Genomic DNA, 25,688 nt, shown 5'->3' with positions numbered 1-25,688 from the left:
TTATACAATTTTGACAATTTGCATCCTCGATGGATTTGTGTCAAGTATCAAGAAAAGAACAAGACAAGCTCTTATTGAACAAGAATGGAATTATGGGAGGCAATTCCAACCTCCACATACAGGAATCAAGTCCTCAGATACCCACACCTCCCCTCCCGTGCCCATTTTATACTAGCTATAATACAAACTCCTTCCTCAAGGAGAAAACCCAAAATGCCCCGTTTAACATTCCTTTAAAACACCCTGTCTATTACACATAAAATGCCACGTTTCACTTACAGAATCAACATAAAATGCACCGTATCATTTACAGACCACACCTCTCTTTTATAAGCTCAAAACGCACCATTTCATCAAGTAAAACCACCCCGTTTTGCCTTCTCTTTTCTCAACTGTCGACCCCTCCAGACTTCCTTCTCGTGCCCATAACAATTTGACTGTAAAACTTAGAAGGTAAATCTGTGGCCACAATATAGTACGTATCTATGAAATACATTAAGAGAGGCAGATTAAATTCTAGTGAAAAATCATGCAATTATTCTGGACATAAAGTGAAGGAAAACCGTGTAGTTTATGAAGGGCTTTAATTTGTTGGAGTGAATGACAACCAAAGATGACCCTCAAATTTTTCATTAACAACAACACTAACTGCAAAGTGAGGTTTGTTATTTCATTCTGTGCTTTAAGATTTATTCTCTTTGTTGTTTACGTTTATGCCCATTTTCTTTGTTTTGATGAGTTGGAGGAGGAAATGAGATGAAAAAATATATCTGTTAAGGATGTGTTTTATACCAACAATTGCACGGATACCTGTAATGAAATAAGAGGGCAGCACGAGGTGCTTAGTGGAGCTCCGATGTCTAAGTTAGAGAAGTAGTCTCGAGTAAGTGTATGAATGAATATAAATGTGCTATCTTTCGGTGTTATTCATAGAGGTGTGACGTAGTAAAGATGACCAACCTTTAGAGTATATCTTGAATGCTGTATTAATTAGAGTGATCTTCTTCCTAATAAGTTGGAGGCACTACCTATTATCTTCAATGTGTATCCATAAAACTCATCATTGGATTTTCACTTGGCTATTGGGCTTTTATTATAACGAGCCCATGGATACCAAATATCCCTTCCAGTTATTCTACTAATTTTCTTCGTGGCAACACATGAGAAATTAAACATATCATGTCTTCTTCTCTACCCCACTGGCTTTGGACCAGTGGCAACTCTAGGATCTACCCTGCTAGCTTTATGTTAATTAAGGTATTTCCTTATGCAGGTAGTGAATTCCCTGCACGCCCCATACGTGACGCACGTCCGTAACTGTTCCCTTATTTTCACTCTTTGTTTTCAAGAATGATAAATGACAGTGTACAAAAGATCATTCAGTTTCTCAAGAATCTCTCATCATTGCCTTCTTTTGGCTGCCTTTTCCATTTCCTTGGCTTATTTTCACTTTTCAAGTTTTTCCATTCCTCGCAATCCCTTTTTGAAAACTCATAATCCCTCATCTCTTCAAACTCATTCTCTTCAGTATAATCACCAAATGGCTCACTACGGCTCTTCTCCCTATCAATCTCCAGTGGAAACCCCTTCCCTTCTGAAGTTGAATCCTCTAAGGGCCAAACGTCCCCTTCTTTCAAGGGATTTACCTAGCACTCCACTATCATCGCTTGAGAGTTGAAAAAGTTAAGGACTTCTTGTCATGTTTCCGATTTTGTCGAATGCATCCTTCCTCCCAAGGGCGCTGGTGCTGTAGATAAGGAATGTTTCTTTGGGAGAGTTGCTGTCATGGCTTGTGCATTGTCACACGGATTGTGCCTCCCATTCTCATGCCATATGATGGCGTCTCCTTGAAGCAAGTGTCTAGTAGACTGGACTTTTTGTTCCTTCATACATCCACTAATGTCGAAAGTCCTTTCCAAGTCGATAAGCCACTTATTGGCTCTTAAGGATCCTTCTATTCCCATGAAACTCAGGTATCTATATACTAGAAATCTCTCAAACGAACATCCTTGACTTTCTCCTCTAGGAAACTCTTACCTAGCATTTTTCCCTTGCCCCATTTAGCTATAGCTTCCGTTATTGCCCGCCCTCCTTCCAATGGAGGGTTTCTAGCCTCCTGATCTCCGGACCTCGGAGAAATCTCTTCATGTCTACCACGCGCCATAGATTCTTTTTCTTCTTGAAACATACAAAACTAACGGGTCATGTGGGGATTGCCGCTCTTCATGTCGACCACTTGCCATAGTTACTAGTTGTTGCTTCTTGGTTGAGTCTGAGTAAGTGTTAGGGGTGAACAGGAACCAACTGCCGGATTTCAGAACCGATCGAAACCGGTTGGCCAGGCGGTAGAAATTAATGAAAACTAACGTTGGCCAGTTTGGTCCTGGTTCGACCCAAGGAAAAACTGCCAAACCAGCCGACCTTGTATAATTAGTTTATATATATCCCTTACACAAAACGACGTTGTTTCATGTAAAACGACATTATTTCACATGAAACAACGTCGTTTTGTTTTGAAACATTTAAGAAAAGAAATTAAAAGGGATGACATTGTTTGGTTGAGACCAAATAACGTCGTTTCTCTCAATCTTTGGGTTAGGGTTAGCACCCTCCCGCCCCCTCTTTCTTTTCTTCTTTGCCAAATTCTTACCTAAACTCTCAGACAACAGACCTCCTCACCTCAGTGCCTCTACCTCACAGTCATAGCAACTCCATCCAACGTCCCGCCCATTCAACGACACCTCCATGATTCCCATTAAAGTTTTCTACCCCATTCAATAGCACCTCCGACTCCCATTCAACCCCAGCCTCTAGGTTAGGGTTACCTAGCATTTTGTCCTTACGCCATTTGGCGAATAGCTTCCATTATTGCTTGTCCTCCTTCCAATGGAGGGTTTCTAGCCTCCTGATCTCTCGACCTTGGAGAAGTCTCTTCACGTCTACCATGCACCATAGATTCTTTTTCCTCCTAAAACGTACAAAACTAACAGGTTGTGTGGGGGTTGGCCGCTCTTCACGTCGACCACTCGCCATAGTTACTAGTTTTTGCTTCTTGGTTGAGTCCGAACAAGTGTAAGGGGTGAATAAGAACCGACCACTAGATTCAAGAACCAATCAAAATTAGTTGAGAACCAGTCAGCCAGCAGTAGATATTAATGAAAACCGACATCAGCTAGTTCGGTCTTGGTTCGACCTAGGGAAAAACTGCCAATCCGGCCGACCTTGTATAATTATTATATATATATATATATCCCTTGCACAAAACGACACCATTTCACATGAAACACCGTCGTTTTGTTTTGAAATGTTTAAGAAAAAAAATTAAAAGTGATGATACCATTTGGTTGTGAGACCAAACGATGTCGTTTCTCTCAGCCTCTAGGTTAGGGTTACCCCTCCCCCCCTCTCTTCTTTCTTCTTCGCCAAATTCTCACCTCAACTCTTAGATGACAGACCTCCTCACCTCAGTGCCTCTGCCTCACAGTCACAGCAACTCCATCCGGCTTCCCTCCCATTCAACGGCGTCTCCATGATTCCCATTCAACCCCAGCTGCCGACAAACCCCATTCAACCCCGTTCAAGTTTTTAACCCCATTTAGTGGCACCTCTGGCTCCCATTCAACCCCAGCCGCTGACAAACCCTCAACGGCTGTAAGCTTGTAATGCCTCCGTGACTCCCTTCCATTCGGATTTTCATTTTTCTCTGTGACTCCGTCCCTCTGTGAGCATTCTCATCTCTTTCCCTCTCAATTATAAATTATATATATAATTGTAAAGAGCATCGAATTTTAATTTGTAAATATATATATATATATATAAATATGTAAATTTGAATTTATATATGTAATCTGGATTGTGAATTATATATATGTAATCTAGATTGTGCATTTATATATATGTAATTTGAATTGTAAACTTTTGAGGTTTGGCCTATGAGTCTGTGACTGCTTGGAATCTGCATTGTGAATTATAGATTAAGTCATTGCATCCATCATATATGAGTGTGATGATGCTCAAACTTCTCCATCTATTGCCAGTGAGCAGCCATCATTCGGTCCCTTCTCTCACGCCGATTTCTACGACTACGTTCATGTCTTTCTCTAATTTGAGCTACTGATGATATAGACACATGTGTGGTTTTTCTAGGTCGTGCCATGCCCTATTTCAAGGGTATGGTAGACGCATACAATGTTACTAACAATGAAGAGATTAGAAAAATCAAATAAGAATTTAGATCAAACATGCCAAAATACAATCAGTCAGACACAAATTCTTATCAAACGTCTAGATCCCTTGGAGGTTGCTGTGTGTTAAGGGTAAACAAAAAACTACACGAGGGCTTGAATAAGGATGAGATGCCCGTAAAGTGCATGGGGCTATAAATATAATTGCAACCCAACCAATTCGATTTACATTTGAGTCCGATCTGACCCGACCCGTGTTTAAAATGGTTCAAACCGATTTGATCCAGCTCGACCCAAGTTTGAAATCAACAAGAGGCAAATCTACTATGGCGAACTGAAGCAGAGCAATCGACCAAGATCGAGTTGGAAAAAGTTACAAAAACCACTCAGGAATTTTGACAAATTTGAGAAGTATGAAAATGGGCTCTTGAATTTATAGATTTTAGAGGATTCTTCGAGTAGTTTCTTCATGATCTCATAGGAGACCTAGGTCCAGTGAGTCTTGGCCATGTGGTATCCCGAGTCCCCAGCTAGGTAAGAATTGAGCCTCCTAGAACATATTCTTCTTCTTTCTTCTTCTCTTAGGTTTCTTTGAGGCCGAGGAAGAAGCATTGGAATTTGGTGCAGGAGATTGCAAAGCAACACTGAAGCTTCTGAGGAAACAGAATGGAAGCTTCAAGAGGCTTCGAGCTCGATCACTCGCAGATCTGTTCGCCAGAGGAGTTCGGCCGTGTCTATCTTCTCGATGAAAAACCTTCAACTTTCGTGCTCTTTGAGGGACTGCGAAGTGAGGGTCCCGATCTTCCTCTTTGAGCGACTACGAAGTGAGGGTTTTGTGCTGTGACAAGTGAATTCGCAGTGGGTTTGAGGGTCCGAGTCCAAACAAAAGGCATTAAGAGTCGGTTTCAACGGTTCGACCCGCAAGTTATTTCAACCATTTTTTACGGTCGGGTCGAATCAAGTCTTACGGACGGACCGGGTCATAGCGTTTTTTGCACAGGCCTAAATATATATATGTATATGTGTATATATATATAAGAAGTCAGTTTAAGAGTTTTAACGTGAAGATGACTTGTAAACTTATAATTTTGTTGGGAGAGAATTCCATTGGGCATAAATCCTAGTGGAAAGAGGAGACGTCTATGACTTAGAGTTGTAGAGAACCAACATTGGGCCTAACGGGTTTGGGTTCATTTCATGGGCCAAAAAACTCAATAATTTCAATTGGGTTTCTAAAATATCGGTCCATTAATTTCCTCTAAAATTTTCACTCAACCTTAATAGATCTTAAAAATAAAATCTTGGGCCTATGGGCCTAATAACAATTCCTAGCCAACCTCACTAAATAATAATTTTTGGGCTTATCCAATACAGCACATTAACCTATTTTAGGCCTAATAAATTATCCATATTTCATCCCTAATAATATTGGATTGGGTTGTTACAATGGATGTATTGTTTCAAGATTTTATGCATGTAAATCAAGGATTAGTCTCTATGTTTAAGTCAAAAGAATGCAAAGTTCCAGTTTCCAAGTTTTTCATGCAAACCAATTTTCATTTGTTGAGTAATGTGATTTTGTTGTTAGTTAAGCATGTTATCAACTAGATTTGGATGATGAATATGTTAGAAGTAATATTTGTAGACTTTTGGAGTCCTTAGAGTTAAAATGAAAGTGTTAGACCAAGAACACCACGATTAGGTCCGATTTAACCTAATATTAATGTTTTGGGTAATTATTTGAATTTTGTGTTTAAGGTTTTGCATAATTTTTTATTTAGTGTCTTGGAATGATTTTAGAACTATGGATGTGATACTTATGAGTTGTTAATTTCCAGTTAAGCATGTTAATGTGATAAATGGTCAATTAGCAAACAAAAACATGGGTTTTTGGCCTATGTATGAATCAGCCTAGAGGAGTTCTTATTGGGTTTAGTTTTGTAAGTTCTAAGTCCATATTAGGATGAAATTTACATAAGGTATGTGGATTTTGGTAAGTTTTGGGATATGTTTGCAATTCTTAAGTTTAGGAGCTAATTTGTAATTTCTCAAAAGTTAAGGGGTAATTTTGCAAATTAAGCCCAAAGTTAGTAAGTTCAGTTTTTATAAGAATTAAGTGAGAAAGTCTAACCCTAGAATGTCTCTTATTTCAGCCTACGTTACATATATGTTAAGCACGGAGTTTTGTAAGTTAGATTCTAACTTACCTATGGTATGCTTATGTATATAAGATGGTGAGGTTCACGCAATTAAATTCAGGTTTTAATTATGCTTATTAGATTGAGTTATGTTATGCCATGCCAATGTTGCTATGTATATCAATTATGATCATCTGCATGTCCCGACCATCATGTCATTAAGCATGCAAGCATGTCATGAAATATTTTTAAGTCAAGCAAGAAATGTAAGTTTACATCATGGTAACCCCATGAAACAAGACATCATGTATAATTCTATCTTAGGTAAGCAAGCATGCCATGTTTTTCATAAGCAAGACCATGTACATCAAGCATACATGTCATGTTATTATTATCAAGCATGCTTATTTATATTATTAGTAGCTTATAAGTTTTACTTGCTGAGATTTATAAATCTCACTGTAGTAATCCCAACTACCATTTCTCAGATTAATAGACGATGTGTTAGGAATCAAAGAACCTGCACACCCCCAACTAGACAACATCGAAGAGGCCTTGGGGAGCCTCGGGGAGCTCATGGAGTTGATCCTTTAGCTTTTGGATTTTATTTTGGAACTAATAGCTGAGTTGCACGAGCAGCTTGTCATTTAGATTAGGTTTTTTGTTGTCTGTAACTATGGAAATCTGTCTCCAGTACTATGTTATTCTGTTTATGGAAAAGTTTGACTAATGCTATGACTTCTGTTATGTGAATATGAATGAGAAGTAATTATATTTTGGGATTAGCATTTTGGTACTTTGTTTTTTGTTTAAAAAAAATTATTCGCGGTGTTTACTACATATTGTTATAAGCATACTACGTGTATTGTATTTTAACTGTTATGAACGTGGGTATGTAATTTTGTGTTACACGTCTTGACACTTCAAGCTCCGTCAAATCCCAAGCAGAGTTTGGAATGCTTTCCCATGTAGTGCGTACACACCTTTCACATTACATAAGGAATGTTTTCCCCTGTGGTGTGCACCTTGAGGACTTGCTTTCCACCAAATCCCAAGCAGAGGCTAGGGGAACCACATGGGTCATATAAATTAACTCTAACCTGACCCATTAATTATACAAAGACCCCTCCATCTTAATTAATTGGTGTGCAGAAGTCGTTTACAAAATTATCTATCCCAAGTGGAGCTTAGTTGATAGTCATTTCTTTCTTTGTTGTCAATTCGCTATGATCCATCAAAATTACAAACTACTCTCAAATTAATGAGAAGTGAACATAAAGCATTTTCCACACGAAGACGGCAAACTCACATATAGGAAAGAGTCATTGGCCATGCTCGAGCAAAGAAAAGTCCCTGCCTAATATTATAATTTCATTGTCAACATTATGTCTTTGAGATCTGCATTTGTCTCAATAGCAAGTTTGTTTTTCCTCTTCCACGAACTGAATTAAAGCCCCGTTTGGCTCCTTGACTACACTGAATGCAGTTCACTTTTAAGCATCTTCTACCATCCAAACACCAACTTGGATTGTATCTTAGAAAAGTTCAATGATCTATACTATACATAGATTTAACCAGCTCTAACCAATGGCAACTTTTCTACAGTGGCATCATTATGCCTACAAACCAAAGGGTGGAAAAAGAAAAATCATATTTTGTCCCATTTTCCCTTACTTAACTTTAGGTGGATGGCTGCAGTTGCAGCTTGGAAAAAAAATATTTGCCCTTTTAAGGATTTGACGCTGCCAGTTCATTTTTGGTATGTCAGATGAATAGTTAAATTTAATGATGAAATTTTTTTATTTTACAATTTTTTATAAATATATCTAAACTCATTTTAACATTTAAATGCACCTAAACCCATCTCAAGTGAATCTCATAAAACTCACTCAATCATCTTAACTCATTACTATTTATAAAAAACTCAATTCAACTCAACATCCAAACTTAATCTAAAAATGTACAAGAAATTGAATCTTACATAGTTTTCATTTCAATTTGTGAACAGCTGAAGTTGTACACCAGGACAAACGAAACGCAACAGACCGCTCATCTGACTGTACATTTGTAATCTGTACCTTGATCTGTACGTTTCCTGACAAACTGCATTCATTTCTTGGGCATGGATGAGGCCTGAGGCCTGAGGCCCTGCAAGGTCGTTCTTGGAGCCGAAAGCCCGAACAAAATTGCTATCTGCAGGAGTAAATGTACCCAGTCTATGGCTGAATCTGAGCGAATGGCATTAGAACTTCTGAACTTCAACTTTGATATCTTCAGGGAAAAGCTAGGCATATCTGCAACTCTAGTAGGTACCACACCAATTAAGGTATGGAATACCTTTCAATATTTTCCGCTGTCTCAAGTGGTTTCTTATCACCATTGCCAGCTCTTTTAACTTTTTAAGTTTAAGCTGTGTCGTTTAAGTGCCTTTCCATTGAACTTTGCAAGTGGATTCCAGAAAGTCTGCTGAATGCATCTCTTGAAATAACCACATCGACTCTACCCACATTCTCTCCACCAACCATATCAATCTCCATACTAACTTCCTCAGAACCATCCATCACCATGTTATCATTGGTCTTACATTCCAAAGGATCAATTGGTAGACTGTGTTCCTTGTCTATCTTGTCAAGTGGGTGATTATTTTTTACAGGATGAAAGACAGCCCAGAAAAACTCTGCTAAATTCAGAACAAATAAGGCAACTCATTACTCAATAAAAATAAATAAATAAATATATATATATGGCAACTCAGTCAAAAGGAGGCATTTGACTGAAGCAAAATGACATTAAGAATCCTCAAATGCAGAATCATGTCGCATCAGGAAAATGAAATTACTAAAGAGAAAAATGTCAAAGGCGAGGCTAGATTAAGAGGGAAGCACAGATTATATTATACAACCAAAAAGGCAAATCATTAATATTAAAATTGTGAAATGAAATTAAGGTTAAAACAAAATCAGCCACAACCAATTGAAGACTTCCTAAGAAATGAGGACCTAAATCCACCTAGTTCTTGTTATGGCACTCCCGAAATATGATGCCTTCTCTCATTTTTCAATAGTCCATATTATGTAGGATGCTTGTTTCAATTGCAAGTGAGATAGAAATCTCATCATATAAACTTAGATGTTTAGTACCCACTTATTGCAAATTTGAGAATTTGGAGAAAAAGTAAATAAATTTAGAAATTAGCAGCAGCATTGTTTTCTGCCCTCCCCTCTGCCACTCCTGATAACAAAAAGAGTCGATCACATATTCCTTTACCAGTTTACCCAGGATTTTTTTTAGTTGCTGAAATGGTTTAGAGTGCCAATATGAAGCTCATTGAATAAAATCTCGGTCCCCCCCGCCCTCAGCAGGGCAGTTGATAAAAGACAACTTTACTCCTAGCTTTCTCCACAACCTTGGTACTTTAAACACAAAAACCAATATATAAGATGATGATCCTATCAGAAGTGTCTCCAGTATCGATAAGGATAATCCCTACCAAAAACAATCATAAAAGGTAAAAGGCTGTCCTCAGTATGCTCATTAATGGAGAAAAACAGAAGCTACAGGGAACAAACACACTAGGGAACTGCAGGAAAACCAAGTGCTGGTGAAGCCAAATAACTCACTCTGTGAGCCCAAATGCAGCTGGTTTGAAGTAAATATCAGCAATTCCACACCATCAACGCAGCTTCTCATCATTGAGTCGTGGACCTCCATCAGCTCAAACAGGCAGGACATGTTTTCTTTGGACCTACAAGTTAGTAGCAGACAAGTATAAAAGAACTTCATGACTCTCCCAATTTACACGGACAAAAAGAAGCGAAAAATGTGTCACCCAAAAATTAGATATCAAAACAAACCTTTCAATATTATCAGCAGGGAAAAAATATAGAGCGACATCACTAAGATGGGGACAACTGTTTTGGAATAGATCTGCCCATACTTGGCACCGAGGAACAAACATAACCTGAAGGGCTGAAGGCATTCTTTTTGAAAACTCGAAGGCTTTACGATTGATGGTGCATGGAGGTTGAGCCTGGAACAAGCCATAAAATTTAAATGGTGCAGTGGTAAAAACAAAGCCACCCCTGAAAAAAGAAAATGTTGATGAAAACTTTTTAGAGTGGGAAATAATGGAAACTTCAATGGCAAGATTACGTGCTCAAGCAAACATCTAAAGGACTCAACATCTTTTGCACCCTATAAAGCACTCATTTAATACCTCATAACAAGTATCTTCCCTGCACATATCTACAAACAATCCACTAGACAAAATTATGGAAATACTCTGCCCCTATGCATCCAAAGAAACAAATCCACCAAACAAAATGAAGTAATCTCCTTGCATTTGTTTATTGAATGAATGGCGTCTAACATCAAGAAAGAATCTTCATACACAAAATCACAAAGAGATTGGTTACCCACCCCCAAGTAGCATGCAGAGCAGGGAGATAATCATGATATAGCTTGAATTTGGGTAGAACATTAAGTAAATCTCTTTCTTCAACATCAGAGTTATTACATTCAGCAACACCTCGAAAGTTAGCATCTATCAAAACAAAGGAATAGCATTTAGTAAAAGTAATGAGATTATTGAATATCATTCAAACATAACACTGTATGATATTGCCAAATAGAAACCCAACTATAACATGATTTCAACATCAAAAGATGCCATAATGGGTGATAGCATATTTTTGGCAAGTAAAATCTCACCATGACCAGATAACACAACATGCGTAATTTAACATCAGCAACTAATGAATTTAATCAACATGGTAAGACCTACAAATTTTAGTTTATACTTATGAAATGCAACTACTATAAAGTGAAACAATTTGTTCTGCCCCTTCATTGTTAAATTTGTATTAAAAAAAATTCCAGATATTTAAAAATAATAAAACTACTCCTTTGATGGGTATCGCAATGGCTCTATTTGCAATATTCTTATATATATTTTGGAGATTTATAGCTCTTCAATTTTGCTGATAGAATTTAAATGAATTAGATTAACAAGAACTACTAAATAGTTTTACAATACAAAACCAAGAGCTACAAACCCCAAGATATTATTATTTTTTTTTTAAAGTACAAACCCCAAGATATTTTTTTTTTTAGAAAGTACAAACCCCAAGATATTATAACAGGAAGAGATGAACAAAAATCTAGAGATTTGATTATAAATTATCTTGATTCATCCCCCCATGAGGAATTGCCAAAGCATTTGGCACTTCACCCATTCCTATATAAAGGATTAGTCTATCAAATAATAGCTAGTAAATGGGTCAGTTAATGTTGATAAAATTTATAAGTAAAACAAGTTAATTCTCTTGCCTGAGATGACAGTTGTTGAAGTATGCATCGGTGGTGAAGATGAGCATGATGCTTTGTTTATACCGTCCTCTGTCTTCATGGTATAAGTTTTATGTTCTTTAGCAATTGGGAGATCCATTGGCTCTCTTCCAGAAAATACCTCCAAAGCTACCAAGGCTATATTTTTCAAAATAGAGAACAATAGGACTTCATCAATACACACACACAGAGTATCTATATATTAGAACAATATATTAAAAAATATAGACAGATATTATGTATATATCGTATCTATGTAATGAAATAAAGATCATTTCCTTTCGAATTTTACTTACAAAACAAATACTGAATCTGACAAACACCTCCCCATAAAATTGAAGAAGCTTCTTTCTACTTAATAAAGCATAGCTTTAACAAATCACCCCCCTTTTCCAAAAGGGAAATACTCTAGCCGCAAAAGGATTACACAAAATAATCCCATGAACTGATATGGTTCGTTAGATTGTAAAGTTACCTATATTGTAAAGTAGATCTAACAGATCAAATGAAGCTACATCAGTTTGTGGAATTGTTTTGTGCAATTCCTTTGTAAATGTAGCAGTACTCTTTCTGAAAACAAGGAGTACACTCCCATCACTTGTTTTATTATTAAAAAACTCCTATGTCAGCAATGAATATAGCCAAATAATGTCATGAAAAGGGCCTAATAGCTCTTACTAGTAAATTCACAAGCATTAGTATTTCATACCTGAACTAGCAACAGGTGAGGAATGCCTTGATGGTGAATGTGTACGTGCTTTCTTGATAGCCTTCTCTATGTTCATATGAGAACTTTCAAGTTCTTTGGCAGCAGCAAGAGCATCCATCAGTGGTTTCGCACAAACAAGCTCCTCCGAGGCAGCCGCTAGAGCCCTTTTTCCCCTTTTCTCTGACATGGAGATTAAACTATCACATATAAACTATCAAAGAGCACCAAACTTTTACATGCTTAAAGCTGCTTCTACCAGCAATTTCTTTCATAGCCTGTTAGTAACAGTAATGAGAAGACTTGTTCATAGTTAGTTTTGCATATTGGCATGGTGCACCCCTACCTTCTATATTAAAAAGAAAAAGAAGAAAGGATTTTATGCATTGAACTCCTTAGAGTTTACAATTTGAGGCTCAAAAGTTTATGTCATAATCCATGTACACTCACAATGAGACCAGATTCAATTCATTACATATTATGGCACGGTTTTGTGGACAGAATTAGACAATGGTGGTCGTCGCACTACTTCCAAGGCTCCTTGAGTTTCATAATGGCAAGAAAGCTAAAAGCATAGGAAGGATGATTTGAAGTGAAAAAATGAACAAGTTTTTGGCAATATGGCCCACCAAAGGTGCTCTCTTTTGGAGGAGTTACAGTTTCTGGAGGGAGAGGATGAGGCAAGAATTATCTTTGAAGCCGAGATAATCGAATCAGGTAGTCACGGAACTTGAAAGAGTATAATTGATAGAAGAAATCTCTTGGAGAAAAAAATCAAGGGCACTATGGCTTGAGGGAGACAAGTGCACAAAGTTTTTCCATCAGGTGACTAATTCACATAGGAGGAACAATGCAAAAGAGGCGCTAATGGTAGATGGTGCAGTTTCTTCAGACTAGTTAGTCATCAAGAATCACATTGTACAGTACGCATGGAGACTGAGAGTGGATGGATTAACTTTTGAATTATTAGACCAGTAGGGTTCAGGGTGGCTTGAGAGGCCATTTGAAGAAGATGAAGTGCACAAAGTGATCCATAACATGGCTAGTGACAAGGCTCCAGGCCCTAATGGTTTTACCATGGGTTTCTTCCAAGTTTGTTGGGAAGTGATCAAGGATGATCTCATGAGGGTGTTCCAAGAGTTTCATGCTAATGAAGGGTTTGAAAAAAGTCTCATTGATAATTTTTTAGCCCTTATTCCTAAAAAATTGGGGGTCCGTGGATATTAGAGACAACCGCCCTATTAGCCTTGTGAATGGGGTGTACAAGATCCTTCTAAAGTTCTAGCAAATAGATTGAGCACGGTGATGGAGAAATTAATTTCGAAGCCTCAAAATGCATTTGTTAAAGGTAGACAAATTCTTGACTCAGCATTAATGCAAATGAAGTATTAGACAAACAACTCAAATCTAAAGAACTTGGATCACTTTGCAAACTAGACATGGAAGAAGCTTATGATCATCTCAACTGGAATTTCTAGCTTTATCTACTTGCAATAAGTGGTTTTGGAAAGAAATGGTGGGCTTGGGTAGCATATTGCATTTCTACAGTTCACTTTTCTATCTTTGTGAATGGTTGGCCAGTGAGTTCTTTTTAATCCTCCCGTGGTTTACGCTAGGGGGCCCCATTCTCTCCATTTCTTTTCATTATCGTCATGGAAGCCCTTGGTAAGACAATTTTGGGCCTTGTGGAAGGTGGCTTTCTCTAATGGCTTCTCGATGGGGAATGGTGATTATGGCTCTATTGATATTTCTCATTTGCTTTTTGCCGATGACACATTTTTTGTGGAACAAATCATGGACGCATTCAAGCCTGGTTTGGATACCAAATACCAAACTATCTCATTTCATCTCATCTAATCATTAAAATTTTCCCAAATTCTCATACAAAATATAATAAACAATTCAGTTTTTTCAAATTTCAAAACAAAATTAATATTAAAAAATTATATTATAACAATATTTTATTTAACTTTCAACAAAACATCTCATCTCATCTTATCTAAATTGTGTAACCAAACAAGGCCATCTTTGAGGGCTCTCCTCCTTTGCTTCAAAGCCATCTCTGGTTTGAGAGTCAATCTTTCAAAGTCTAAATTATTGTCAGTGGGGGTTGTCCCAAATGCAGTGAATCTAGCTCGACTCCTGGCCTGTAAGGTGTCTTCTCTACCTATGAAGTATCTTGGCCTACCGTTGGGTGCTTCCTTCAAATCAAACAGGATTTGGGATGCCATAATTGAAAAGGTGGAGCGTAGATTGGCTTCTTGAAAGAGGTTATACTTGTCTACAGAAGGTACGCTTACTTTAATCAAAAGTACCCTTATCTACCAACCTATTTCCCGCCTTGTTCCCACTCCCTACGAAGGTAGCCAATTGTATTGAGAAGTTACAACGGGATTTCTTGTGGAGTGGGATGGGGGACGAGTTCAAATTCCATCTAGTGAACTAGCCAACTATTTGCACACCAATGTCTAGGGGTGGATTGGGGATCCATAGTTTGATGAAGTTCAATCGAGCTCTTTTGAGTAAATGGTTGTGACAGTACCAACAAGAAATCAGAAGTCAGTAATAGTTTAGAAGTTTGGGGAGTCTTGGAGAGAATGGTGCTCAAATGAGAGCCGCGGACCATATGGGATGGGTTTGTGGAAACACATTAAAAAGGATGGAAGACTTTCCATTCATTTACTCAAAAGAGCTCAAAGGTACGCTTACTCAAACACATTATACTTGTCTACAGAGGGTACGCTTACTTTAATCAAAAGTACCCTTATCTACCAACCTATTTCCTGCCTTGTTCCCACTCCCTACGAAGGCAGCCAATTGTATTGAGAAGTTAAAACAGGATTTCTTGTGGAGTGGGATGGGGGACGAGTTCAAATTCCATCTAGTGAACTAGCCAACTATTTACACACCAATGTCTAGGGGTGGATTGGGGATCCATAGTTTGATGAAGTTCAATAGAGCTCTTTTGAGTAAATGGTTGTGATAGTACCAACAAGAAATCAGAAGTCAAAAATAGTTTAGAAGTTTGGGGAGTCTTGGGGAGGATGGTGCTCAAATGAGATCCGCGGACCATATGGGATGGGTTTTTGGAAACACATTAAAAAGGATGGAAGAATTTCCTAAGCCATGCATGTATTAAGGTCGGTGATGGTTCTTGAGTCAAGTTTTGGCATGACGAATGGTGCACTGAACAAAGCCTCAAAGAAATATTTCCTAACATTTTTGAGCTTGTACAGACAAAGGTTGCTTCAGTAGCTAGTCTCTTGGTCTTTTCTTGTGGTTCCCCTCAATGGAATGTAGATTTCATCAAGGTGGCACAAGATTAGGAGTTGGAAGTTATTTCCGAGTTTTTTGCCTCACTATATTCCATCAGGGTGACTGAGGGCACCTTAGATAAGTTCAGTTGGAACCCCTCCAAGAAAGGTAGACTCACAGTTAGATCGTTTTACTAGGTTCTAACGAACCAGGGCATGACCACTTTTCCATGGAGGAATACATGTAAGACGAAAGCTCCTCCAAAAGCAACTTTCTTCGTTTGGACAGCTTCCCTAGACAAGATTCTTACTATACTATAGACAATCTGAGGAAACATCGTTTAATGGTGTTGGACTAGTGTTGCATGTGTAAGAAGGATGGGGAATCTATGGATCACTTGCTTCTACATTGTGAGGTGGACAAGATCTTGTGGGATGTTTTTTTCCAGGAATAGGACTATCATGGGTCATGCCTTGTAGATTGGTGGATTTTCTAGCAAGCCGGAGAGGACTCCAAGGAAATCCACAAGTGGCAGCAATATGGAAGATGGCCCTTATATGTATGTGTTGTTGCATTTGGCAGGAGAGAAATGATAGGAGCTTCGAGGATCGCGAGAGGACACTGGAAGAGCTTAAAGTTTTTATTAAAACCTTGTTTGTATAGGGAGGGGTATTTGATTTTAATGGACTTAATGTCCATGATTTTCTACTTTCAATTGTAAACCCTAGTTAAGTACTTCTCATGTATAAATCCTGTGTACTAGGGCTATGCCTCCTTTTCCTAAGAATAAAATTTCTTGATTACCTATCAAAAAAATAATACTACCATTTAATGAGAAAGCAAAAAGATTTGATTGCAAACTGAATCAAAATATAAGAATAATGATACCATATTTCAGCAGTGAAAATGATTTTTTTTTTTATAAATAACAGTGAAAATGATTTTAAAGCTCTAAGCAGATATTATATGCAAAAAGTAACTCTCAGTTCAAGTGCAGATGATTGTAATTGAGGCTAGCAAGTCTATTCAAATACAACCAAGAAAAGCAAAGATTTTTTGGTTTCAGAAATACCAAGAAAAAGAAAAAATCATTTAAATCAAGTAAACTTGGAAGTTTGAAGTTGAGCTGCCAAGTCCTAGACCAGTATCTAAAATGAGTTCGAGGAGAATGCAGAACATAAGTACATGACAAATATTGACCCACCAGCTTTATCTATTCCCTCTCCATGTAAACCTATTTGAGGATGGCCTCAGTTCAAAATAAATATGAGGAACAGATACAAGATCTTTTATGGATACATAAAAAGAAAATTAGTCAGAGAGAGAGAGCTTCATGTATGTTGTGTATAACTGATCCACCTAAAAGATAACCATATGTTTTAATAATGTGAAGTCAATATTACTTTTTTAATAGACATACTATTTAAAACTTTTTACGAAAAACAAGAACTGGATTGATCACCCCAAGCCTTAATTTGGTTTGATGACTATGTAGTGGCAAATAAGTTTTTACTTGCTGAAATTTACTGTTCATGGCACTGCATTGAGGCTATTTCAACAGGGTCAAGATTTCATAATTTTTACTATTATTTGTGGGTCCAAGTTAATTCATCTCAAAAGTCAAAAGGGTCTTGGGAATTTCTTTAAAAGAAAAAAAGGAAATTAGGCATTTCATTCAATAATGAAAAGGTTGAAATATTAGGCTAAAAGCAAAACTAACTTAAAATGATAACATGTCCAGGAAGTTAAGCATGTACCCGTAATAGGCAGATGTTTTTTTGACAAAGGTGGACAGGATGCTTTATTTGCAGCCTTCTCCGCATTGGTTCTGTAAGTTTCATTTACTTTAGCAATAAGGGCATTTACCAATTGTTCATTGCGACGATATTCCTTTCTAGAAGTGACAGCCACTTTTGGTTCTGAGACAGGGAACAGAGCACACCCATAAGATGATAGTTCCAAATAAGCACACCTAATTAAGACGGGTGTAAATCCATTAAACCATCACAAAGTTGGAGAGTAGAAGTTCGAGAGAAATTTTTCTTCATGCACCTCCAAATAAATTTATTTCAATTTTTTGGGCTATGAAGTAGGAACCATACCCAACTGGACTTTGCATCAACTCCATATACATATATAATTAACCTGCAATAACTGATCTATAACTTTAATACTTGAAACAAAAATGTTCATACCTTTTATGTTTTTTGGTGCTTGAAGTGCTTCTTGATTAGTCCTTGAAAGCACACTGCCTTGCCTAGGAGGCTTCACAAGTCCTGAAGGTCCAAGACAATGAGTTGCATTCACACTTAAAATAGGAAACTTTGGAGCAGCAGCTGTGTATCCAACTTGAGGATTCCGCAATGATTCCATGAATGGATAAGGTTTCGAACCAGAATTAGACCGAACAGAAGTTACTTTTTTAGGGGTCGATGATGATAGCTTAATGACTTCTTCCGTGGGAAGGAACTTCACTTTGCCGGTTTCAACAGGCTTTTGCCTTTTAGAATAAGCCCGGTTCAAGAAGCTGGGACCTGCCGTATGGGTATTGTCCTGGCAGACTATGTTAGAGGAATCCAATGCAGGTCCAACCACGTCTTCCATACCACTAGCTTCTGACAAAACCAAGTCACTTGACAGACATGATTCACAAACCCAATCTTCTGGTACCACATATAAATGACTCCGCATACAATAACTGAGCATGGGAAAAAATGTTTAGAACAAGGATGGACACAATGCTTAGATTCATAATAGAAAAAGCAATCATAAGAGCATGGTGTAGACAAGACTGAACCTGCATGTATGTTTTATAGGACATCTTACAAAATTTTGATAGTACAAGATATAATGATCAAGAGGATTCAAGGGCTGAAAGAACAAGATAAGAAACCCATCCAACCAAGTCCTGGTACAAGCATACTGCAATTGGGCCATGAACTGGAGTAATTGGATACAGACCATCCAAATTTAGTCCCCTTGCTTTCTACAAATAGTGCATGTTGTTTTTCATTGACTCGTATAATTAGAAGACATCGAATGAGAAAACTAAAGTGCAATAAATTGAAAACATCTTCACAGAGAGAGAGGAGCGACAAATCAGTGGGGGCTAGGAGTATTATCATACACATGTTCGCGAGCTGTACGGCATCTAATGCAAACAGCTATCAATTCTTGAAAACCAACACCTCCCACTCCACCACATGTGTCGCAAGGTTGACCCTGCATGGTGGAATAGTATTACATGAACACCAAATAAAATTTACCAATTGATGACAAAATCAACAAAACCTATAGATGCCAAATCGACATAATTTACTTTTAGTCTGGCCAACACCAAATAAAATTAAATAGTCTGGCCAACAATTAAATAACTTTTTTTTTATAAGTATAAAATGACAAGGGACAACTACAATGGTTTGCAGTTAGAAGCCACTTGTATGGCTGGAGGGATTTGCAATTATAGTAGGTCGTTTAGTATGGTTACTTTCACCAAGTAGGCTTAGGTTTCAAACCCAGCACAGGCCACAGAGGGCATCAAGGCAGAGTTGTTAATTTACTGCCTTGAGAACTAAGAACAAAGTGGCCATTAATGAACAAAGATCATTTGTTTGAGTGGCTCCCGTAATTTTCCACACGGAAAAATTAAAAAGAACATGCTCCAATAAATGTCAGGTACAAGTAGTAGGAATTCCATAAAAAATAAAATGCAACATACAACAATGGTGTTGCCAACGGGACCAAGCAATTGAAGGTGGTATTAGTCACGATGACAATGCTGAGAAGGTGGCATAACGCTCAACTGATATGATGGTGCAAGCGCCGTCGTGGATGATCATAACAATGAAGATTATGTAAACAAAGACAGATATGTGTGAACACCAAGAAGACATGGCAGTTTTGTTCATAAAGAGGGTACTTAAGGCTCTGTTTGGTATCACCTCCCAAAAGAACTTCCTTTGCTTCTCAAACCGAACACAGAATTTCCAAAACAGTTTCAACAACAATTTTCAGATTATTGTACAAAAACAAGAACCCAAAAAAAAATATCAGCACATTTTGTAAACAATTAGGTGAATAAACCACCCAAGAAAAATACTTGCTAAGTAGAAATCAAAAACCACCCACAACCTAGAGTGGATTTTTTTATTTTTTATCATATGGCATCTCCTTCTTGCAAGAGAGAGAGAGTGAGAGGATTAAGTCAATGGTTCAATCTCATATATCTGCATGAGTAGCAATTACCTAATGATCAAGTAATCTTATATGTTCTTCATTGGGAGGGAAATGGAATTGAATGGCAATATTATGCATATAATTGTAATTAGTGTGTTTACATGAAGGGATTGCACGAAGCATGACGAGCCCTTCTCTGAGATTACATGTTATACGTAACTAATACATAAAATTAGCGTCACAGAGGATTCTATCAATCAGTATAACACAACTGACTTCCATATCAAAAGAAGTAGAAGCAGAGCTACAGTGGCTCTTCTGCTCTTTCCACTAGTATGTCCAATTAGCCACTCGGATGGCAATGGAATCAAACAATCTTTTATAGCAATATTAATTCCTTAAATGTTAGTATATGGAAGTGATGAGAGCGTTTCAATAGAAAGTCGAGAATGTTTTTAAATCTACAAGATGCGAAACATTGAACATTCAAATCACCTTCAAACGAAGAGAGATTACTAAACTTAAAACAAATATATCACAGAAGTTTAGAAATCAAAAAGAAAGAAAGCTATTTTAAATAATTACATGGAGTCATCGGCACATGTATTCCCAACCCTTTAAAACTTCTTCCCATAATAATTCTTGATACTAACTGAAAGTGGAATTACGCTCCTGTACCTTTGTACGCCTGTTGGGAAATTAAAAATTAAGAACTTTGGATTATTTCTTAGCCTACAAGTCGGAACTAAGGAGCGATAAAGAAGAGTTATTTTTTTAGTAATTGATTCCGCGTGTAAGGTGCAGTAAAAATGTAAACTACGCTTGTAACTAAGCATTTCCAATCAAGACAATTTGGTATGGATAATGATAAGCTTGCTAGTTTTTACTATCCATTTACTACTATTGAAACTTTTATTTTTGTTATTATTTTCTTTTAAATATTTTTAAACATCCTTAATCATTAAAAAAGAATTAAAAAAACTACAACTTCATTAATAATTACTTCTTTAACTATTAAGTACAAAAATAATAATAAATACATGATAGGAGGTAATAAGCCATTATCTATTTGGTATTACCATTTGTGAGTAATGAAGTACATCATTCAAAAGAGGACAAGGTTGTAATTTTAACCTGATTCAATAAAGGTGGAGTTTTCTCTCTTCTTTTTTTTTTTTTTTCTTTTAAGAATACACTTTTCAGTTTTCTGTGTGAAGCAGGTGTACATTGTCAAGGCAAATTGTTTTTCTCTCTTCTTTTTCACCGAGTTGGTGTCCTCCAAGGGCCAAGGCCCTTCCTGATGAATTATCCAATGCTATGGAGAGGACAACCACTTCATATCTTTTGTTGGTTCATCAAAATTTTTACATGTACTTGAGTCTCCCCGAATTCTCAAGTTCTTATAGTCTTCTCCGTTATGTAGAAAACTCCCCAAAAAGATTGTATGGCTGCTTCAAATAGTGCACTGGATTTCGTTGCGCATCAACAAAAAATGATAATACAAGATTTGCAGAGAACAGAGCTTGCTTCCGCTAGCTTCATTCGAACTCTAACAGTCTTTTAATATGTACGAGGAAAGTAATAAAATTTAGCCAAACAGCGAAGGAATATAGTTATTAAAATACAAATAATAATAATAAAGGAAACCACATTCGCTCATAACATCACAAGTCATGAAAACAAAAATAAAAGAAAATCCGAACATTGTTGAGAGAAAAAAAACAAAACAAAACCCCCTAAACCCAGTACACTATTCGACGAGAGTGGGTGTAAAACCAAGGACAAAAAGAGAGACGAGAGAGAGAGAGAGAGATTAAACAATGCTGGGTAGAGAGGGTTTGTGGTTGGTATTACCGAGTGGGTCTGCTTCCCAGGCGCTTGCATTGTCGCTGGTATTCTTCTTTATATCCTCTTTTTGTTCCTTCTCCGTCTCGGAGACAGTGAAAGGTCTTCTTGTGGGGGCAAGTCGGTGACCAGTGAGGCTCCAGTCCCGCAAGAGAGTGTGAGGGAAAGCGTATAAAATGTCCTAGTCTGAGAGCGATAGAGAGAGAGAGAGAGAGAGAGAGAGAGATAGAGAGACAGAGGGAGTGCGGGAGAATATGGTAAGTTAGTAACAGTCGTGCAGTGTGGGAGTGGCGTTATGGATCGATTCCCCGCAATTCATTCGCTTCTCCTGCACGTTTCTCACAATTTTTCTGTGATTAGGTGGACGTCATCTTGGGTCCCGCATGGTCCCATCCTAACCTGCGAAATACTTCTCGATTGCTACGTTTGGTACTGGGTGATTTGAAGCCACATGTAAATAGTAATAAAATAATAATAATAATAATAATAAATAATAAATAATTGATACTAAATAATAATAAAATATTAAATAATAATAAAATAATGTGAAATCACGTTATTATCTAAACATAATTTAAAAAAATATTTTAAAATAATTTCCATCTCATTCTAAATATTATTTAAATATAAATATTTTTAAACTAATTTTTTTAATTTTTTTAAAAAATTAATTTAATATTTTTAAATTTATAAATAAAAATAATATTAAAATTTTATATTCAAATAATGTTTTAATTTTATAATTTTTTTTATTGAACTTTATCTCTCTTCTCTCATAAAACCCAATAAATAATATTCACAAATCATCTTATTACTATTTACAAATTCTTATTTCATCTCATTTTTCAAGTATCCCCTTAAATAATTAGTGTTATTTAAAAATATTTATAATATACATTATTCATATGATATAATTTAATTGGTAAAATTTATCTTTTAAATTAAATTATATCACTTAGATGATCTGTGTAGTAAATATATTTAAATAGAATTTTTCAAAATCATTATTCAAATAATGTAGAAATTAGAAAATGCTATTCCACCATGGTTTGTACCGCTTACTTAGGACCTGTTTGGGATTGTAGTGAGAGGTTTAAAAAGTACGGTAGAATTATCTAAAGCGCTTAAATGACAAAATTTATCTATTTGGTAGTTTTATATCAAAATACTTCTAAACTAAGAAAAGAAAAAAAACTACGTTTCAACAAAAGTATTAAATTAGTACTCTTCGTCAAAGCACTTTAGAAATAGTAGTTCATATTTTACCATGCTATGTACATTATAAAATGACTCTCATCATTTTAACACAATGACAACTTTGCACATCTATATTTTTCATTATTCTCGTATAATCTACTCAAGATTTTATCCATCAATATTTTTCATTCTCTCCTATCAATTATGCATCGTTGAAGAGATTTTCTTTTTTATTGTAATTACTGAAAAATCTATTAGACTATTTTTGTTATTATTTTATTATGATATATGATTTTTATCAAGTATATGCCATTTTATGTCATTTCTATCTCAAAAAGTGTTTTTTTAATTTTTTTCTAAATAAATTTAATATGTTTGAAAGTGGTTTAAACATACGGATCCTAAAAAATAAATAGTTTTTTAATAATAGAGTTTATTACATTAAGCTCTACGCTATAAACCTTAAGTTGAAATCAATATATTCTACTATAACCCTAAACATGCACTTAGAGTCTGTTTGGAATTGAATTTGAAAGTTTAAAAAGTGTTTTTAATTGTTTAAAAGCTCTTTTAAAAAAAAATGATATGTTTGATAAATTTATAAAATATGCTTTAATCACCTAAAAAAACTAAAAGTTTACTTTTTTAAAAAATATCAAATTGAAACTTTTATCGAAAAGCTTATGCAAATAACTATATGTTTTTAAAAAATTAATGTAACTAACTTTAAAAGTACTTTAGATACATGTTTATCAAACAGGAAATAGGTTTTGAAGTATAGAACTTATTATTTAAATTATAAACTATAAATCCTAAAGTTTCTACTGTAATTTTATATGAGCAATACTACATACAGTCGTAGAATTGTAAATGTCGCGCAATTCGAATTAAAAAGTTAGTTTGAAAAAGAGTGGGGTCCACGATTAAAAAGTTAAATTTTTTTTCATGTGGATCTCATATTAATTCATTTTTTTCAAAATAACTACATGCCGCTTGTACAACCACTACTGTAAATATCATTTTTTATTTTATATATGCACTTATTCTGTTGGTTGCTATTCTGCACCCAATTTTACCACTTAAACGCCACATGATTATATATTAAAATAAAACTAAAATAAAAATATTAGTATGATTTTTAAATATACCCATCCATATATTTTATATTTCTATTTATTTGATATATAAAGAATTGACTATTAATAAATTTTTATGTTTTTAATAATTAAAGATATTTAAAACAAAACTTTAAAAAAAATCATTTGCATTAGGATTCATATTTTGGGACGCGCACTCTTAACGTTATACAAAACAAAAACCGATAGAAGCTCGACCGGTACCCCAATGCTTCTCTGGAATTGCTGCTACAATGGCACTATCTGTTATTTGAACCGAACATGACTTTTATCTAATAAATATATTTAAAATTTCTAAATTTAAAATTTAAAAATGGTATGAAGATATCAATATGAAAAGTTTGATTTCACTGTGATGAAGTGTCCACTGTCCGGCCAACCTTTGAATTAATTTTTTTTTTTTTAAATTAAGAGATGATCTTAATGCATGTATGTGATTTTAGTGAGAAATATAATTTATAACTTTAAAGTAATTTTAAACATATTACATACGTTTATTTGGAAATAAATTAAAAAAAATATTTTCTGAGATAAAAATGATAATTATTTAAATTTTTAAATATTATGATCAGACTTTTGAAAATTTAAAAGTTAAAATTATCATAAAATTGTATGGATATTTTTGTCTATTGACAGTCTTTTTAAAATTCGAATTATATTTCTCATTATCTAGAAAAATACGTTTGAAGAAAAGTATCAAACATAATTTTTAACTTATTTGAGATTAAAAATGTTAATATGTAATATCTAAATAATCGAATTTTTTCATTAAAGAGTTTTTAAGATTATTTAAGTACTTTTCAAAACTCCTACCACAATCTCAAACAGACTCTTAAGATGTGAAAAATGCGACATTCACAAAATGAAATGAAAACAGGATGGAAAATGATACTTGCCCCATGAGTTTGTTTTCTCAAAGTTACTGTTTTGGTATTTTATTTTATTTTTTATTAATAGTTAAAGAAATGAATATTAGTAAAGTGATGTATTTTTTATTTTTTAAAAATATTTAAAAAAATAAAAAGTGCAATTTGCTCTAATGGTAAGTTTGAGGGGCAAACTCATGACTCCAAGGGAGTGAATAGCATCACTCAAATGGGATATGTGTGTACTTAGTAGTATACCCTTAATATATTAATACTTATTGAGCATTTAATATTATAATTAAATCCAAAACTAGTGTTTTGGTTTTCATATTTTTACAAATCCAGAATTTGGTTTTTAATTTTTATAATTTGATACTTGAATTTAAAAAAAAAAAAAAACTCACAATTAACCACCTCTCTCAATCTATCGTTAGAAAATTAGTGGTATGCCACGTGAATGGTTCCACGTGTCATTAGATGTCACACTAACCAACCAACCAAAGACTAACACGTGGCATACTAATATCATGTAGCAATTTTCCATTAGCTTTCTAATGGTTAATTAACGCGCCCACCTAATTACAAGTCTTTTGAAGTTTTGCTCAAAATTTATAAAGACGTGAAAAACTCATGTACTAATCTTGCAATTAACCCTTAATTTTATTTAAATAATTTATACGAATAATAATAAATGTTATATAACTCACTTCATATATTCATTGGTTCAAATTTTAGAATTCGAGTGAAACTCTAGGAGATATTAATCTTTTTGGACTATTTAGAAATTCTTTGTTAATAGGAAAGATCTTAGTCTTTAAGGTAGATAAGTATATATATGA

General features: G+C 35.4%; 1 protein-coding gene across 8 annotated transcripts; it reads right to left on the bottom strand.

The window, feature by feature from the left end:
- Window positions 1–8,201: 8,201 nt before the first annotated feature.
- Window positions 8,202–21,921, bottom strand: LOC122290509. Of its 8 annotated transcripts, none has more exons than XM_043098261.1 (10): window positions 21,660–21,921; window positions 18,757–18,851; window positions 17,825–18,327; window positions 17,387–17,548; window positions 12,378–12,557; window positions 11,651–11,806; window positions 10,742–10,865; window positions 10,177–10,404; window positions 9,943–10,067; window positions 8,202–9,002 (listed from the first exon to the last, which is right to left on the bottom strand). In XM_043098261.1, the coding sequence occupies exons 1-10, from the start codon at window positions 21,687–21,689 to the stop codon at window positions 8,728–8,730; spliced, it is 1,878 nt and encodes a 625-aa protein (XP_042954195.1). In that variant the 5' UTR covers window positions 21,690–21,921; the 3' UTR covers window positions 8,202–8,727. The 8 variants fall into 8 exon arrangements, 6 of the variants coding, with proteins under 6 accessions (XP_042954195.1, XP_042954196.1, XP_042954198.1 ...); XM_043098262.1 differs by having other exon boundaries at window positions 8,202–8,999; window positions 21,660–21,919; XM_043098264.1 differs by lacking the exon at window positions 21,660–21,921 and adding an exon at window positions 20,391–20,565 and having other exon boundaries at window positions 17,825–18,615.
- Window positions 21,922–25,688: the final 3,767 nt, after the last annotated feature.

This window comes from Carya illinoinensis, chromosome 12 (assembly GCF_018687715.1).
Source record: "Carya illinoinensis cultivar Pawnee chromosome 12, C.illinoinensisPawnee_v1, whole genome shotgun sequence".
Taxonomy (NCBI): Eukaryota; Viridiplantae; Streptophyta; class Magnoliopsida; order Fagales; family Juglandaceae; genus Carya; species Carya illinoinensis.
The sequence above is the reverse complement of the archived record's forward strand: the minus strand, read 5'-3'. Positions and strand labels throughout refer to the sequence as shown.